Source organism: Chrysochloris asiatica, unplaced genomic scaffold (genome assembly GCF_000296735.1).
Source record: "Chrysochloris asiatica unplaced genomic scaffold, ChrAsi1.0 scaffold00186, whole genome shotgun sequence".
In the NCBI taxonomy this organism is placed as follows: Eukaryota; Metazoa; Chordata; class Mammalia; order Afrosoricida; family Chrysochloridae; genus Chrysochloris; species Chrysochloris asiatica.
The window spans coordinates 4801885-4816152 of record NW_006408704.1 but is presented as its reverse complement, the minus strand read 5'-3'; the positions used below and the strand labels follow the sequence as shown (position 1 = coordinate 4816152).

Below are 14268 nucleotides of genomic sequence, written 5' to 3'. Positions count from 1 at the left end.
GAGTGTGGTCCACTGGGGACACTGGAGAGGGACGCTGTCTGCACTCAGTCCTCAGCAGCATGCTTGCAGAAATCACTTGGTCACTGTCCGCCCCTCCAGGAAGCCTGGGTGTTCTTGTTTACCACTGACACTGCTGATAGATGTCATACATGTTACCTGTTATAGAAGAAGGGGACCACACCATTGGACAAGCGGGAAACGGAGGCTGATGGAGGTTAAGTCACATGCCCACATTCACACTGCTACTGACGTGCCTGCATTCCTATGCCTCACCACCAGGCATGGCCACTGCTTTCCCTGCTACTACAGTTAGCTGCCTACTCACCAGACTGTGCTCTTCACCCACTGAACTCCATGGGCCATGCTAGCTGGCCTCAGGCGCCTCCCCCCTCCCATAAGCAGAAGAAAGCCAACCCCCTCAGCGATACTGCTGAGTAAAAAGCCTCATTTTCTTCCCCTTTCCACAATGTTCTATGAGCTGGTCTTCCCAACTCAGGCAGAGTAAATTAGTACCACTCTCTTGACAGCATAATAGCTTCTGGAGGTCTTAAGAGCCCGGCTCAGCTCCTGCTGACTTCAAAGTGCCAGTTACATAAGCTTTTCCACCTAGACAGTGGGGGAGGAAGGGAGGCTGAGAGCAGTCCTGAATTGAGAGCACACACCATTGAGCTCTGTCTCCTTGAAGGTGTGGGTGCTGCAGGAGGGGACATTCTGGTCTGTTCTAGGCTGAGAGTCCCTCTAGAGCTTGTCGATTTGTCCATCTCTTGGTGGAGCAAGGAGCTCACTTGTGAGACCTCAAGGGGAAGATGGGGATGTTGTAACAGGGGCATTTGGTTCATCAGCAACTACGTGAGTGCCATCCAGAAATAATTGTCCAAAAGTCAGGATTTGGAAGTCCCCGTTCTTAGGGAGCGTCACTTCTGTTTGGCTCCTAGGAGGAGCAGTCTTTGGTGTCTGAGGGGACTGGAGTCCCGTCCTGACCCCACCTTTAGTATGTTGCTTCTCTCAGAGCCGAAGGATTGAATAACATAGTCAAACAATACCAATAACAACCATAAGCTCTAGCACCTTGCAGGGACTTAAAAAGCACTACGAGGAATCCCTCACCAGTACCACCTCATATCCCGCTACTTCCTAAGTCAAGGCCATTTTGCCCAAGATTTCAGGAAACAGGCCCAAGGAGCAGAGTTACCTTAATCTTAGGAATAACTCTGTCCTTACCAAGGCTGAGTGAATTTCCTTTGGGGAGTAGGTAAGCCTGTCTAACAGAGAAAATTCTCCAGTCTCCTACTCCAGCAAATGTTCACAGTGCCACAGTTGTTTAACGGGATAGCTGTCAGTCATCTATTGCCACAATTATGCTGTGTACAAATGGCTCCAAAGCTCAGAACCTTACCACAAAAAGTTTTGTGGTTGGCTGGAGACTTCTTAGGCGGTGTGATGAGAGTCCTAACTCCAAGGCAGAGGCCAAGATTAAGACTACTCCACATGTGTTCACCAGGGGCCCAGGCTGAAGGCACAGCAGAATCCAGGGGGAAGTTCTTGTCATGGCAAATCATGGAAGTGATGGGGGACAAGTCACAAACACATTTCAAGCCTCTGTTCACATCTCATCCGGTAGCATCCCACTGGCCACTCAGTAGCATAGGGCATGGGGACAGAGATCTCACTTCACCCATCCCAAGGAAAAGGTAAGGACAGTGTGACCGCTTGCTGAGAAGCAACTCAGTCCATCACAAGGCCCATGAAACCCTGTTATCAAATCATCCCATCTTCTACATGGGGAGGCCAGGCCCAATGCAGAGAGAATAGGAACCCAAGGCTCCTGACCCCTAGTCAAATGCCCTTTCCACTCTACCCTTGATTCCCAGGGTCATTGCAGCACAACAGTGCATTCCAGACAGCAAAAACTTTAGAGCAACTTTTGGTTAATTACAGAGTATTGTGTCATGTAAAGGAGGTGAGAATCCTGATCTATTCTAGAGTATAGTGCTGAGTCTTGACATCTGAAGACGGGGGGTCTTGACAAACTGGAATGTGTTACAGACCGTGATCAGGATGAGGAATTGCTAAGGGAGCCGTGGCTTTTAATGGAGAGGAGAGAAGGGGCCATTATCTTTTGAAGGCTTTCTGGATAGACTAGGGATGGGTGCTATGTAAGAAAGTCCTTAGCACTCTAAGCAAAAAGAGTTTTCCAACCCGGAAAGCACTGTGAATGAGGTGCAGCTCATTTCAGGGATGCTGCCAGGGCCTGCCAAGCATCTCTCCTTTAGTGAGGCATTTTGCTGTTGTTGTTGTTAAGTGCTGTTGAGTTGGTTCTGACTCAGAGCGGCATTGTGTAGGGTTTTCAAGGATCAGCTGGTGGGTTGGAACTGGCTTGCAGTCCAGTGCTGATCTGAGAGCGCTGCACCAGGAATCTTAACACATATTCTAGCTTAATTCCTAATTTAGCCACAGGATTTAGGGCTCTGATGGCTCAGTGGTAGAATTCTCGTCTTCCATGCAGGAGGCCCAGGTTCGATTCCTCACCAGTGTATGTCAAGCACAGCCACCACCATATCCTTCAGTGGACACTCAGGCATTGCTATGTGCTGAACAGGTTTTTCAGTAGAACTTCCAGACTAAGTTGGACTAGGAAGAGATGCTAACAATCTATTTCTGAAAATTAGCCAATGAAAACCCTATGGGTCACACTGTCAGCTCGGCCACTCATCATGGGATGGACACAGGACTGGGCAACACTTTGTGTCATTGAGCATGAGGCCAGTGTTACTGGACAGTGGCTGAGCCCCTAACAAGCTGTCTCTGACGTGATGGCATGCCTTTGACGGTACCTTTTTCATCTTGACAAAGCCTCGTTGTCTGTAATCTAGTTCTCACTGATGTAGATCAGTTCCCCTCATGGCTCTGTGCTGGTAAACCCTTCCCAAGAACCAATGACATCACTACACCAATCGGGCTGCAAACCTCAAGGTCAGCAGTTCGAAACTACCAGCTGTTCCGTGGGAGAAAGATGAGGCTTTCTGCTCCCGTAAAGATTTACAGCCTCAGAAACCCTGTACAGGGTTGCTATGAGTCGGAACCAACTCCACGGCACATCACCACCCACCAGAGCCGTAAATAAAGCCTTTGATGGAGAGCAGTGAGTTCTGGGAGAAACTGTTTCAGTGAAATATCCTGGTCAGAGTTGGGGCTGACACAAAGGCCACCTTCCACAAGGCTGCTGGGAACTTCAGCTGTGTCTTAGTTTCCTTACGTACCACCAAGAAGTGGATTTAAAAACAAGAATTGGTTTTCTCACCATTTTGACAGGTTAGAAGTCCCAGGAGAGGATCCTTTCTTTTTGGTACCATCCTTGGCATTCTTTGGGTTGTAGATGAATCATCACATGATGTCTGTCTGTCTTCCCATGTGTGCCTGTGTTCCCATGTCTACTCTGATTCTTTTATAGGTTTAAGTGGTTAGGTTTAGGACCCACCTTATTCTAGTATGATCTCATTAACATTATGAAAGATCATTATTTCCAACAAGGGTCATATTTATAGGTATAGGGCTTGAGACTTCAACATAAATGGGGGGTGGGTATTCAATCCATAACAAGAAGTGATGTGTGCAGGTACTCCCCGGCTGAGAAGCCACCTTCTCTTATATGGAGACTTCACCTGCCCTCCTTGCTCTTCCTACCCAAGAATAAAGTCTTCTCTTGTTTTCCTTGATTTTTCCTCCTACCAGGGATGGGGGGAGTGTTAGTTTGTCTATATTTTCCCACTCACCAGTTTCCTTTTCTTCCCATCCTGTCTTGGTGCTTTGGGTCTGTGACCTTCCTTTTCTTCAGAAATCACAGGAGAAGCTGTGTGACTGTGGGCCAGCCACCTAGCCTCTCTCACCCTTATGCCTCGTCAGGAAGGCGGGCTGTCCCTGCCCGCCCAGGGCAGCTGCCCAGGGGAGTAGGTGGGAGCTGTGCCCCATTCTGCCCACCCTGACACAGGCCCCTCTCACCCCTCCTCACAGGGACTGCATCCTACTCTGCTGCCTGAACAGCGGCACCAGCTTCGTGGCCGGATTTGCCATCTTCTCCGTCCTGGGCTTCATGGCGTATGAGCAGGGGGTGCCCATTGCTGAGGTGGCTGAGTCAGGTAAGTTTGCCAAGGACAGGAATGTAAACGGCCCAGAGAAGATGCTCATTATTAAAATAAAATCTGCCCCCCATCCCTCTCTTGAGTTTTATGTCTCAGGAAGTAGCCCGGGCCATCCATACACAACCAGGACCCTGGGAATTACCTGGGAGGGGACTTTTGATACCTCCCACTCCCCAAGTTCTGTAGGTCCTTTCTCCTCTGTCCCTAGATAACTGTAGGAAACTTGCACCATCCTTCCTGCACTCATTCTTGATCCTTCATCCCCTTATCTACCCTGAAGAGGATCTTCTCCTATGAGACCCCCTCCACCACCTCTGTAGTGTTGGATCCCCATCACCAAGCCCTGCGTCACCCAGCTCTGGCAGCCTTACCAGCCTCCTCACTCACCTTGTGCTCAGTGGCATAATGCAGGCCATCCCACCACAGGGCCTTTGCACGTGCTAGTCCCTCTGTTTGGAGAGCCACTCCCTCTCCCTGTCCTCGAGTCACTGTGAGTGTGGCCACCTTAAATGCAGAGGTTAGTGTACAAAATAGTGACTAACTCTTCCCTTGCTTTGCATCGTACTTGAATTCTGGGGAAGTTCAGGGCATATTAAACAGTTTAAACGAAAAAAATAAACAAGCACAACTTTATTTTTACATGTTAAACAGCATTATATTCTAGGCTGAAATAATTATAACTAGGTTTTCACCTACAAAAATGTCCAGTGTGACAGTTTATCAAGAGCACTACAGGGAGTCAAGCCTTAATAAAGTCCCATTACTCAGTGCTCATTAGCCCTCTCTCCTAACACCCCTGGGCTGCATTGCCTCCAGAATTCTAATCTAAACTGTGACCTCTCTTACCACCAAGCTGGACAGGGCAGTAGGTGTGGGCTTTGGAATACTGGCTACCAAGCTGTCCTCTGTCACTACGGGCATCCACCTTCCTCTTGACTGTATGATCAGAGGACAGTAATATGACCAGTGCTCTCAGACACTAAGACACTCTTGGCAGGCGTTGTCTCACATTCATGAGATGCTCATGCAAGCCTCTTACACTTGAGAAAACCAAGGCTTAGAGAGGTGAGTTCACTTATCCACAGTCACAGAGGACAGGACTGGTATTTGAGCCCAAGTTCTGTCCATTTCATCCTACTGCCCACTGTGGGTGAGGTACCTGGAACTTCACACAGACACGCACGCGTGCGCGCGCACACACACACACACACATCCTACCTTTTTCTTGTATTATGCCATAGGCAGCCCTGTAAGGAGGGACCGTCATCTTCTCTAGAGTAGTTTTGCCTTTTCTGAGAATCTGCTTCCTCTTTTATGAAATGAACATCCTAATTCCCACCTCGTGATAGTAAGTGAGCTAGGCTATGCTGCGGTATTGCCTGTGGGCTGTTCTCATCGGCCTGCCAGTCTGGTGAGGGTGACTTTCAAACAGCATGTAGTAGCATCTTCCTTTTGCAACCCAGTCTAATGATCTCTGCCTCTACATCAGAGTATTTGGTCTCTGCATTTAGTGTAACTACTGATGTGACTAAGGAGCTTTGGTAGCGTAGTGGTTACGAATTGGGCTGTGAACTGCAAGGTTGGCAGTTCGAAACTACCAGCTGTTCCAGGGGAGAAAGATGAGGCTTTCTGCTCCCATAAAGATTTGCAGCCTTGGAAACTCTGTGCAGGGTCACTATGAGTTGAAACTGACTTCACGGTACTTAACAACAACAACTGATGTGACTGGATCCTGAAGGCTGTTTTGAGGCACAAAGTGGTTGTAATCATAATCAGAAATGGGAAATACCTGATATGAGGTGAGAAGTTGCAAACTCTAAATAGTCTTTGAGAAGTTATAGGTGCACATTGCTAGCTCAAAGCAATGAATTAGAAGACCATAGAAACAGACAAAGCGAAAAATCTAATAGATGTAGTAAAATTGAATAGTAAAAAAAAAATAGTAATGATTAGCCGAAAAGAAGGCAGGGCAAGTTTAAAAAACAAACAAACAGAAAAGATAAAAGAAAGCAAGCACAAAATGGTAGGCTTAAAGCCAACTGTATCCATACTAGACTAAATACAAACGGGTCAGATAGGCCAACTAAAAGGCAGAAAGTTACCAAACATTTAAAGGAGAATTGACACCAATGTTGTTTAAATTCTTCCAAAAGATAGAGAAGGGAAGAATAGTACCTGTCCATTCTACGATCAAACATAACCCTGATGCCACAACCAGTCAAAGACAGCATAAAACTACAGACCAATATCTTTTATAAACATACATGCAAAAATCTTAAAAAAAATATAGAATCCAGCCACTAAAAGAACTATACACCATGACAGTGTGAACACAGTGGCTTTGTAGGGTAAGCACGGGACTGCAAACCACAAGGTCGATGGTTCGAGCCCACTGCCTGCTCATGGGAGAATGATGAGATTTTCGATTTTGACAGACCCTGCATACATTTCCATTTCTTCTATTTGTGTGTTTTCAATTTACACAATGTCAAAACAGTACTTTTGGCATCCTTGAAGGACTCAAATTGTGTTCCTTTTTAATGCTCTTTGACTTTGGGGGACCAAAAGAAGTATGAAGGAGCAAGATTAGGGCTTTAGGGTGGGCAGGGTAAGGATTCCTCGTGAAATTCTCATGATTGGGCAGTTTGTTATCTACTGATGGAAAAACGTTCCTCAGCATTGTTTTCCTGGCTTTTTTCTCACCCATGCAACTTTCCATTTTCTTAGAACTTCTTTTTCATAAGCCTCTTTGATTGTCCTGTATCTTCCAAGAAAATCTATTAAGACCCTTTAAGAGTCCCCAGAAAACAACCTACTGAGCTGACTTCTATACCTTGAATTGAAATGGCCCAGCAGATCTCCTTGGAAGGCACTGTGTTCATTGTTGGACTTTTTTTTTTTTTTTTTTATTATAAGACCATCTAATGAGATTTGTTGCTGTTGTGAAGACCCTGTAGAGGGTTACCTTGGAGCAGTGAGTTTGAACCACTGGCCTTGTAGTTCAAACTGATCTTGTGGTCTAGTGCTTTATCCTACAGTGCCACACCAGGATTTCAGAAAAGTGTTCCAGCCCAGCTTCTGTAGTGCAGGTTATCACTTTCACCTAAGGAGACTAGGACAAGTGTACTACTTGTTTGAGAGAGATTGTCTGCACCCATCCACTGATCACAGAGGCATGTTTAAACATGTTTTATTTGCAACAAACCCCTGCATGTATGAACTGGAACTCCAGTGGCAATAATTTTGACTTACCTTGTGCAGTGACCAAAAGGTGAAAACAATGCAACTGTCACTCAGTGGAGGAGCCAAAGTGTGCTCTCACTATACAATGGAGTGTTATTCAGTCATACAAAGGAATAAAGTACTAATACAGAATCAGTGTGGAGGGACCTCAAATACATGCTAAATAAAAGAAGCCAGACACAAAAGATCAAATAATGTAGGATTCCATTTCTAGGCAATATCTAGGGTAGGTGACTCCATCAAGTCAGAAAGCAGATTGGTGGTGGCAAGGAATAGTAAGGAGGGTGTGAGTGAGTAGCCACTGCTTACTGGGTATGGAGTTACTTTGAGGGTGATGACATGTTTTGAAACTAGATAGAGATGCTACTTGTACAACATTGCGAATATACTAAATGTCTTCCAATTGCTCGCTTTAAATAGTAGTTTTACGTTATGTGAATTTCACCTCAACCAAAAAAACAAAAAAGAGAGAGAGGAAGTAAATAACAAGGAGATATAACTTTTGAAGCAAAAGAAATGTTGTAAATGAAAAGAGCCTATTTTACAGACTCCTATGAACAGAAATTTGAAATGAGTCTTTGCTAGTTGGATGCAGATTATCCAAATTGGTCCCTTTTGATTTAGAAATAGAGAAAATTATGGAAGAACTACTCCACACAAAAGCACCAGGCCTAGATGATTCCACAGGGGAGTTCAGCAAACCTTTGAAGACCTGTTGTTGTTAGGTGCCATTGAATCAGTACCGAGTCATAGTGACCCTATGTACAACAAAACACTGCCCGGTCCTGGGCCAACAACCTCACAGTTGTTGCCACACTTGAGCCCATTGATGCTGCCACTTTGCCAGTCCATCTTAAAGACCTGAAAGAGCAATTCGTTCAATAGAAATTATTCCAAAGCACTGAAAAAGAATGAAAAGTCCTAACTCCTTTTATGGGAACATAGTAGCTCCATATGAGAAGCACTGGGCTGCAAACTACAAGATCTATGGTTCAAGCCCACCAACTGCTCCATGGGAGAAAGATGAGGCTTTCTGCTTCAGCAAAGATTTCCAACCTCAGCACTCAACAGCACTTAACAACAACAACTCCTATTATGGAGTCTTGGTGTGGCACTATAGGATAAGCACTGGACTACTAACTGCAAGGTTGGTGGTTCACACAAACCTGCTCCTCAGAAATGGGTATGAGTCAGGCTGCTAACCTCAAGTTCAGCAGATCAAAACTGCCAGCGGTTCCACTGGAGAAAGATGAAGCTTTCTGCTCTTGTAAAGATTTACAGCCTCAGAAACCCTGTGCAGGGTCACTATGAGTTGGAACCGACTCCACAACACTCAGCCACCAACCACCATGAGTTGGAACCAACTTGTCAGCACTTAACAACAATGACATTGATACTTAAATCGATATCCAATGAAGACAATACAAAGACAGACCAATGTCACTAATTAGAATCAATATAAAAACAATAAATAAAATGTAAAATGTTATTAAACAAAATCCAACACCATAGTAAGAAGGTGTTGCACCGTGACTAAGTGTAATTTATTCTAGGGAACAGTGCAAAGTTGGTTGAATATTAAGAAATTCATTAATATCAGACACCATATTAGTAGATTTATGGGGGAATGTCATAATATTATTTCCATGTTGTTGTCATTAAGTGCTGTCGAGTCAGTTCTGACCCATAGCGACCATGCATAGGGTTTCCTAGGAGCGGTTGGTGTGCTTGAGCCGCTGACCTTGTGGTTCAAACCAACATTGTAGTCCAGCACCTTAACCCACAGTACCACACCAGGACACCAAAGATACTGGAAAAGCTTTTAACAATATTCAGCAACCATTCATGAAATAGTAAAAAAAAAATCTACAAAATAGAAAATTGAAAACTATTTTTAACTTGGAGACACAGTGGAGAAATACTAGAGACATTCTTGCAAGGTAAGGATGCCCCCTCTCTCCAGTACTATTGAGCATTCTAACAGACATAGAAGAAACTCTGGTAGCGTAGTAGTTACGAATCAGGCTGTGAACCGCAAGGTCAGCAGTTTGAAACTACCATCAGTTCCACTGGAGAAAGATGAGGCGTTCTGCTCCTGTAAAGATTTACAGCCTCTAAAACCCAGTACAGGGTCATTCTGAGTCGGAACCAACTCCACAGCACACAGCCACCACCACCAGACATATGAGAATTAGCTGATGCAATTAGAAAAGGAAAAATCAATTAGAGGCAAAAGAATAGCTATGGAAAAATAAACCTATCTATACTTGCAAATCGTCTCTTATGTGGTCTAAAGAAGGTATTTGAAATGAACAAATCAATTTTGCAGAATTCTATCATGCATTTTCCAGCATCAGTTCTATCACCAAGGCCATATTTTCCAACTACTGATCCTTCCTCTTTGTTTCCAACCTTTGCATTCCAATCACCAGTAATGATCATTACATCTTGATTGCATGTTTAATCGATTTCAGATAGAAGAAGTTGGTAGAAATATTCTGTTTCATCCTCATTTACTTTCATGGTTGGTGCATAAATTTGAATAATAGTGATATTAACTGGTCTTCCCTGTGGTGAAAAAATTCAAGCCTTGACTTTCATTATTGAAGGATTTTTTGGGCAAGTTATTGAATGATGCAGAAAGCATCAAGAGAATATGGAAGGAATACACAGAGTCACTGTACCAAAAGGAATGGTTGATGTTCAGCCATATCAAGAGGTAGCATATGCTCAAGAGCAAATGATTCTGAAGGAAGAAGTACACAATGCATTGAAGAAATTGGCAAAGAACAAGGCACCAGGAATTGATGGAATAAATGAAATCTTTCAAGAAAGTGAGGCAGCACATCTATGCTAAGAAATTTAGAAGACAATTATCTGGCCAACTGATTGGAAGAGATCCATATTTGTGCCCATTTCAAAGAGAGGTGACCCAACGGAATGAGGAAATCATCAAACAATCACTATGATATCCCATGTGAGTAAAGTTTTGCTAAAGGTAATAATTCAGAAACGGCTGCAAGCATACACTGACAGAGAACTTCCAGAGGTTCAAGCCAGATTCAGAAGAGGACATGGAACAAGAGATATCATTGCTGATGTCCGATGGATCTTGGCTAAAAGCCAAAAATATCAGAAAGATGTTTAGCTGTGCTTTATTGACTACGCAAAGGCTTTTGATTGTGTGGATCATGACAAGCTATGGACAACATTGCAAAGCATGAGCATTCCTGAACACCAAATTGTGCTCATGAGGAATCTGTATATGGACCAAAAGGCAGTTGTTTGAACAGAACATGGGAACACTGAGTAGTTTAAAATTAAGAAAGGTGTGCCACAGGGTTGTATTCTTTCACCATACTTATTCAACCTGTATGCTGAGCAAATAATCCGAGAAGCTGGGTTATATTAAGAAAAATGTGGCATCAGAATTGGAGGAAGACTTATTAACAACCTGCGATATGCAGATGATACAACCTTGCTTGCTGAAAGTGAAGAGGACTTCAAATGCTTACTGATTATGATCAAAGAGCACAACTTAGGTATGGATTGCATCTCAATGTAAAGAAAACAAAAATCCTCACCACTGGACCAATAAACAATATTCATATCAATGTAGAAAAGATTGAAGTTGTCAAGGACTTCATTCTTCTTAGATCAACCATCAACACTCATGGAAGCAGCAGTCAAGAGATCAGACGACACATTTGCATTAGGCAAATCTGCTGCACAAGATGTTTTTAAAATGTTGAAGAGCAAAGATGCCAGTTTGAGGACTAAGGTGCACCTGACTCAAGCTGTGGTATTTTCAGTAACCTCATATGCATGTGAAAGCTGGACAGTGAATAAGGAAGACCATAGAAGAATTCATGCATTTGAGTTAAGGTGTTGGAGGAGAATATTGAAAGTACCATGGGCTGCTAAAAGAACCAACAGATCTGTGTTGCAAGAAGTGTAGTCAGAATGCTCCCTGGAGGCCAGGATGGCCAAACTTCGTCTCTCATATTTCGGATACATTGTCAGAAGGGAGCAGTCACTGGAGAAGGGTATCATGTTTGGTAAGGTGGAGGGCCAGAGAAACACAGGAAGATCCCCCAAAAGATGGATTGGCTAAGGGGCAGCATCAATAGGCTCAAAACCTGGCAACAATTGTGAGGTTGGCTCAGGACTGGGCAGCATTTCGTTCAGTATCGACTCAATGGCACCTATACTTGCAGATCATATGATAGCCAGCCAAAAAACAAAAACAACAACCCAAAGATATAATAAACCTGCCCAAATTACAAAGGAATTCTGTAAAGTTTTTCTTATTGTTATGAGTCAGTTCCGACTCAGTGACCCTATATATATAACCAAACAAAATACTACATGGTCATGTGCCATTCTCACAATCATTGCTACATCTGAGCCCATTGAAGCAACCACTTAATCAATTGTACATACTGTTGACCTTCTACTTTCCAAGCAGGATTCTTCCTTATTCATTGTCTAACTTTTGCATGCAGACAAGGCGATTGAAAATACCATGACTTGGGTCAGGTGCACCTTAATTCTCAGAGGGATATCTTTGCTCTTTAACACTTTAAAGAGATATTTTGCAGATTTGTCCAATGCAATATGTCAGTTGATTTCTGGACTGCTATGTCTATGGGTGCTCTGGTAACGTAGTGGTTACGAATCAGTCTGTGAACCTCAAGGTCAGCAGTTCAAAACAACCAGCTGTTCCGCAGGAGAAAGATGAGGTTGTCTGTTCCCATAAAGATTTACAGCCTCGGAGACCCTGTACAGGGTTGCTATTAGTCAGAACCGACTCCACAGCATACAACAGCATGTCTATGGGTATTGATGGATAGATTTTTTTGAAAGACACACAATGATCATGGGGCTTATTAGGAAGAACTTTCAAGAAATTGAAAACTGCATTGGTGAGAAAAAAAGGTCAGTTAAGTTGTACCGAGGATTTTTTTCCAATCACAAGTATGCATTTGCTCATTCTTCAAGGATAGCAAAGACTGTTCTATGAGAATTGTCTTGAGAAACCTTATCCCATGCACCCTACAAGCTGAATCGTGACTCTTCAGTCTTCATTTTGTTCCCCAAAGTCAAAGAACATTGAAAAGGAACACGATTTAGTCCCTTGAGGCTGCCAAAGCTGCCATTTTGGTGTGGCATGAATTAAAGAGTGCAGGATTCTTCCCGGAAAGATGGGGGGCAGGGCATGCAGGAGAGTCAGTTCTGACTCAGAGCAACCCTGTATAGGGTTTCCAAGTCTGTGAGTCTTTATAGGAGCAGAAAGCCTCCTCACTCTCTTGCTCAGGGAAGGGTTGTTGTTGTTAAGTGCCGTTGAGTCTATTCCAACCCATAGCGACCCTGTATAGGGTTTACAAGGAGCAGCTGGTGAGCTTGAACCACTGACCTCGTAGTTCAAATGACTTAGCAGTCAAATGCATTAACCTACAGCGCCACACCAGGACTCCAGGGAAGGGTTAGAGAGATGGAAACACCACCTTCAGAAATATATAGGCCTAGGTGTAGGATATGTTGAGAAACAGCAGCTTCATATTTTGATATATCTGTTCAATAAGGGTTTCTGTGATTTCGTTACAATACTTTTTTGACTTATCTTCATATATATAGAAATCTAGTCTATGATAAACGTGACATTTGAAATCACTAGGGTAAAGAGAGACTTACGGCTTCCTAACTCATTCAAAACCTATAGATGAAAAATTTTTAAAAATTGACTCATAAAAATAAACTTCATAGCAAAATTTACCATACAGAAAGACATCAAGCAAACTGAAGAAAATATTTGCAACATATACCACAGAGAACAGTCTAAGATCCCTTAATATATAAAGTACTCTTAAACGCTGAGGGATACAAGAACAAAAACCCAGTAGAACAATGAGAAAAAGTTATTAACAGACAGTTCACAGTTCACAAAAGGTTTTTAATCTGAAAATGGGAATAATTTCTACCTCATGGGGTTGCATAAAACAGTTGATACTATGCCTGGCACATCATCAGTTGTTGTTGTTAAGGTCCATCGAGTTAGTTCTGACTGAGAGAGAGACCCTGGGTGGTTATCAGTCCAGTGCTGATCCTACAGTGCCACATGGTCAGTATTTAATACATAATAACCTTTTAAGGCAACTTTGCAAAAGTCAGTTTACTTGTTTTAGGGACGGGAAGGTAGGGAGAAGTGGAGAAACCTAACAGATTGGAAATAAAGCATATTTTTTATAACACCCAGCTACATTTTTCTAACACAATGTCACATTTTCCTATTACCATGAGTGTAGTGGTGTGGCGCTGTTAGATAAGCACTGGGCTGCTAGGTTAATTTGAACCACAAGGTGAGCAGTTCAAACCAGCTGCTCCTCGGAAATGCTATACAGGGTTGCTATGAGTTGAAACCAACTCAATGGCACATAACAACAACAATAACTTGAGAATATATTGGGGAGTGCGATGGCTCCATATGGTAAAAATGCAACTGAAAACCACAAGATCCGTGGTTTGATCCTGCCAGCTGCTCGGCGGGAGAAAGATGAGGCTTTTTGCTCCTGTGAAGATTTTAAGTCTCGGAAACCCTATGCAGGGTTGCTATGAGTCTGAACCAACTCAATGACACTTAACAGCAACATGAGTATATGTTGAATCCTGTTGTGGTACTATAGAAAAAACACTGGACTGCTAACCACAAGCCAATCCTCAGAAACCCTATACAGCATTGCTATGAGTCAGAACCAACTTGACAATACTTCACAACAGCAATGCTTGGTAACATACAAATAGAAAGTAACATGCAACTAGAAAGTAACATGCAAATAGAAAGTAACATGCATATAGAAAGTAACTTGCAAATAGAAAGTAACATGCA

The 14268-nt window shown here is 43.3% G+C and overlaps 1 protein-coding gene across 1 annotated transcript in view; it reads left to right on the top strand.

Moving 5' to 3' along the window:
• The window catches only part of SLC6A11 (solute carrier family 6 (neurotransmitter transporter), member 11), a 177805-nt gene that overhangs the window by 150519 nt on the left and 13018 nt on the right, over positions 1-14268 (top strand). Inside the window, exon 8 of the mRNA XM_006872183.1 lies at positions 4012-4136. Coding sequence (XP_006872245.1) covers positions 4012-4136 — 125 coding nt within the window. The remainder of the gene's footprint in view (positions 1-4011; positions 4137-14268) is intronic.